General features: G+C 38.8%; 1 protein-coding gene across 1 annotated transcript; it reads left to right on the top strand.

The window, feature by feature from the left end:
• The first annotated feature begins 372 nt into the window (after positions 1–372).
• LOC139732552 (solute carrier family 35 member G1-like) lies at positions 373–1,602 on the top strand. The gene has a single exon (XM_071643409.1). It carries the CDS (start codon positions 373–375, stop codon positions 1,600–1,602), a length of 1,230 nt encoding a protein of 409 aa, XP_071499510.1.
• The last annotated feature ends 2,706 nt before the right edge of the window (positions 1,603–4,308 follow it).

Here is a 4,308-nt window from a genome sequence, read left to right as displayed (position 1 = left end):
GCTTACGCTCCAAATTTCCGTCGCTACCTCCAATTGGGGGAAGAAGGATGGTGATAAAGACGACGAATATGCAGAAGAAAGAGAGAAGAGAGAACTGGCAATGTTATGTCATATCAAGTCTCGTGACATTGCACAGGACATCTCAGACATCATGCAGAACTTTGGACCGAACCTGTCTTGCCCATCTTTTGGCAATCGCAACTAATAAAGAAGACAAATACATTATCTAAAACCTCGACCAAAGGCAAGGAGTTACGTCATCAGGGCAATGAAACTGGACTCTACAAACTTCTGATTCACATTCATGTCGAACGGTATGAGTGCGCTGCAAATCGTAGGATATATTTCTCAGACTGAGAAACCATCCTCAAAATGGCTGACAACAACTGTGCAAGTGCGAAACGACAGAGTGAGCAGGATGATGACAGTTTGCGAGAGAAAATCGAAACTGGAAACGGTGCTGAATCATGTGACTTTAGTAGGAATGCATTTTGTTGTAACGACAGAGGAATACGCGTTCATGAAAATGAACAAATGCCAAGTACGTCGGAAAAAGAAGTGGAGGCAGAAAAGGCAGTTAGCAGAGGGGCAATATCGAACTGCTGGGAGGTGGTGTTGAGTTGGAAAGGTGTTTGGTATACTCTGACTTCGGCCGCCATCATTTCGCTTGCAGCGATGTCCGTGCGACATTTGACAGTCTACATTAGCCCTAACGAGGTTGCCTTCACCCGGATGATGATGCAGCTTGTAGTTTGTCTTCCAATCGCTGCTTGGAAGCAGCTATCTTTCAATTATACTCGACAAGGGTATGCCCTCCTGCTTTTACGCTCCATCCTCGGGTCTCTGAACACTTCACTTGTCTTCATCGCATACACCCTCATGCCGGTGGCCAACGCGAAAGCCATCATGTACAGCTGTCCTATCTTCGCTGGCCTCCTCAGCTGGTTGCTTCTCAAAGAGGCATGCTCCTTCCTCGATGTCGTCCTCGGACTGGTGACCCTAACGGGTGTCATGCTGGTAGCGCAGCCCCCGTTCCTTTTCGATGCTCTCGATTCGGTGACTTCAGCATCCAGCTCCAGCGTCCTTGGTGCAATCATTTGCTTGATTTCAGCCTTTCTCTCCGCGATCATTCTCATCCTCCAGCGAAAACTTGCCTCCATGGGTATCTCGTCTCTAGGAATGCTGACCATATATTCTCTGACCGCTACCGGTTTCACTGCCCTCTTTACGTCCTTCCCAAACCAGTGGACTCTTCCTAAATGTGGGCTGGATCGCTTTGCACTAATTGCTAACGGCCTCATCAACTTTTTCTCCCAAATACTCATCTATCTCGCCCTGAAGTACGAGAGGGCCCCCAATGTGTCTCTCTATCACTCAAGCGACGTCCTGTTTTCATTTGTGCTAGAATTTGTGTTCTTCGGTGTCGTTCCGAACTGGGTAACGCTGTTAGGAACTGTGCTTATCATAGCGAGCTTTGTAGGAATTGTAGGAAAACAATGGTTTGTCACAAGGAAGAAAACGGATGAAGATGACAGCGAAGAACTGAGTTGTCAGAATGATGACGGATGTAGCAGTATCGTTTCAGAAGACACTGGTATTTAATCATTGTTCTTCTTGATTCCTTTCGAGGTGTAGGTAAAATTCCAGTAATGTCCTGAGCACACGGCTTTAGATCTTTACCTTCTTCTTGGTTTTCTTCTTCGTTTCTTTTGGAATTTTGTTATACGAAGAAAATTTTCAGTCATATGTTTCGCCGAGGTCATAAGGCTTGACATTCATGAGCAAACCAAAGTAGTCGAAGCAACAGGAATTCGGTAGTATTTTATTAATGATACTGTTCTGAAATTGACCCCTATCATTTCCACTACTCACAGAAACGTCCAGAGGCGCGACAGGTTCTAGAGTTGCCTGAGACACCCTAAAGTCTTTGCGTGAAAGCGAAACACCACAATGGAAATTGTTGAAATCCATCTTTATCCCCGTATCTTTACAAGGGAAATTGTAAAATGTTATGCGGATATTTGTGAAACTCTTCAATCCCTTCACGTCGCTGATATTTATTAATGTTAGATAATATTGAATATACAAAATGTGGACAATAGTTATGATAAAATGTTTCTAAACTAAACCGTCTACAGTTATGGTTTATTGAGAAAAATAGTGACATCTCCTTATATTTTAGGCTTTATTACAAAATTGTTACATGGTAGGATGTTTTGTGATACAACTGACCTTCACATATGCATCAAATGTGTTATCTCGAACATTTTTAAAATCACTGCTCCAAATGGGAAACAGTATACCTTTAAATGGCAATGCTTTTCTATATTCACAAGGAAAATTGTCAAATCTTCTGTAGAGGAGTTTGTGAAACTCGACATTTCTTCACTTCGCAGATATCTAGAAATATTAGCAGATGCAACACTGTCTCTAGTAACTCTGACATATGTTGTATACGTCAGAGTTCAATCTATGTATGCGAAAGAATGTGGTTCCTTTCTCTGTTCGATGTACAATCTTACTATGAATATTTGATATATCACTATTTGTCTATCATTTTATAAAGATGGTTTCTCTAATGCCATACCAATTTCAATATCAATTCCGATGACATCTTACCTTCAAATTAATTCCTCTTTCGAATTCTGTAAAGAGCTACAATTGCGAGGTTATCATCGTGAAGAATTATCAAAGATAATGAGGAGAAAGCCTTGCGAATGATTGAAAATGTGATTTTGTAGAGAGAATAATATCTAGGTATTGGTTCTCCATTACTCGATTGTTCCAGATGCGATTTTTAAGATTAGAGGTGGCATTTAGTTGGCCAAACAACAACAACACAATTACAGTGAAATATATATACGAAGAATGTACATTTTTGAATATGATATACTTCAGATCGTGAATCGAAGGTAAATCAAACATTACCGAAGTTTGACATGTAACGAATTATAGAATTTGTGAAATTTCATGACAAATTTCAGATCTGTCTAAATGATAGATATGATATTCCATGGCATCCATGGCTAATACCTTTAACTATGAACAGTTCTTCAGCTTAACAAAAACCTATTTTTTTTGTTTGTTTGTTTGTTTGATAGATACTTTATTTTCTGCAAATCAATATACATAAGTTACATAATCATGAAAATGCAGGAAATATACAAAGTAAATTAAACGCAAAGTCGTTTGACTTGCATGAACCAAGATACATACTAAGTACATAATCATGAACACGTAGGACATATGTAAAGTAAATTTAACACAGTCTTTTGACTTGCATAAACAACGATATGAAAGAAATTTAATATACAGTATGCATGTCTATGCAGCAGTGATAAGAATAACATTTATAGTTAAGAAACGATTATGCAGAGGGCCGCCATTATAAGCATTGCTTGAAAAGATGGCCGGCCCGAGGAAAAGATAAGGACGTACTAAATTCGTAACAATATAAATTCTGCTGCGAAGGTAGCAGGGGAAAATAAACTCTGGTGTGCAATGGTGGTGGTGGTGAATGTGTGTGCAGGTGCTTGAGGGTGCACAATAGCAGATAGGCTGGAATTTAGAATAGTGAAATTGGTTTACTGAAAGAGGGGACGATATGCGCTGTTGCTATCAGGAGACCAACATTAGTTACAGGTTTATATAATTTATTTGTTTTTAGTTCATATTTGAAATATACTGTAATAAAATGTACTTCTTTAAGTTTGCTTTAAATGAAAACAAGGAGGCACACTGTTTCAACTCCTCAGGAAGAGTGTTCCATGTATCCGGACCTTGATGTCTAATCGACTTTTGAGCAAGTAAAAGCTTCGGATTACTTAAGTGAAAATCATGGGAACGACGGGTAGGGTATGAGTGAATATGGTCATTGGTTACTAGGGTATTATGAAAAAATGGTAATGCATTTCGAGTGTGTTTATACATAAATATGGCAGTTAGGTATAAATGTATATCATGGGCCTTCAAAGTTTTTAGGCGATAGAATATGGGGTCAGTGTGAGCCAAAAAATGTGAATGTGTGCATATACGAAGAGCCTTTTTCTGGAGAAGAAAAATTGTGTTCAATTTTGTTTTGCTACTGTTGCCCCATACAATATTACAGTACATTACATATGGTAAAAATAAAGTGTTGTATAACATAATTAAAGTTTGATCATTAATTAAATATTTTATTCTTCTTAAAACACCAGTTACTTTAGATATTGCTGTTGTAATATTCTGAACATGAGTATTCCAAGTTAGATTGCTATCTAGGGTTACTCCTAGGAACTTGGTTGAATGTTTCTCAGCAATGTTTATATC

The sequence above is a fragment of the Diadema antillarum genome, unplaced genomic scaffold (assembly GCF_040938485.1).
Source record: "Diadema antillarum isolate AM-2024a unplaced genomic scaffold, OU_Dant_1.0 scf00000024, whole genome shotgun sequence".
Lineage (NCBI taxonomy): Eukaryota > Metazoa > Echinodermata > Echinoidea > Diadematoida > Diadematidae > Diadema > Diadema antillarum.
This window is presented reverse-complemented; position numbering and strand designations above follow the sequence as displayed.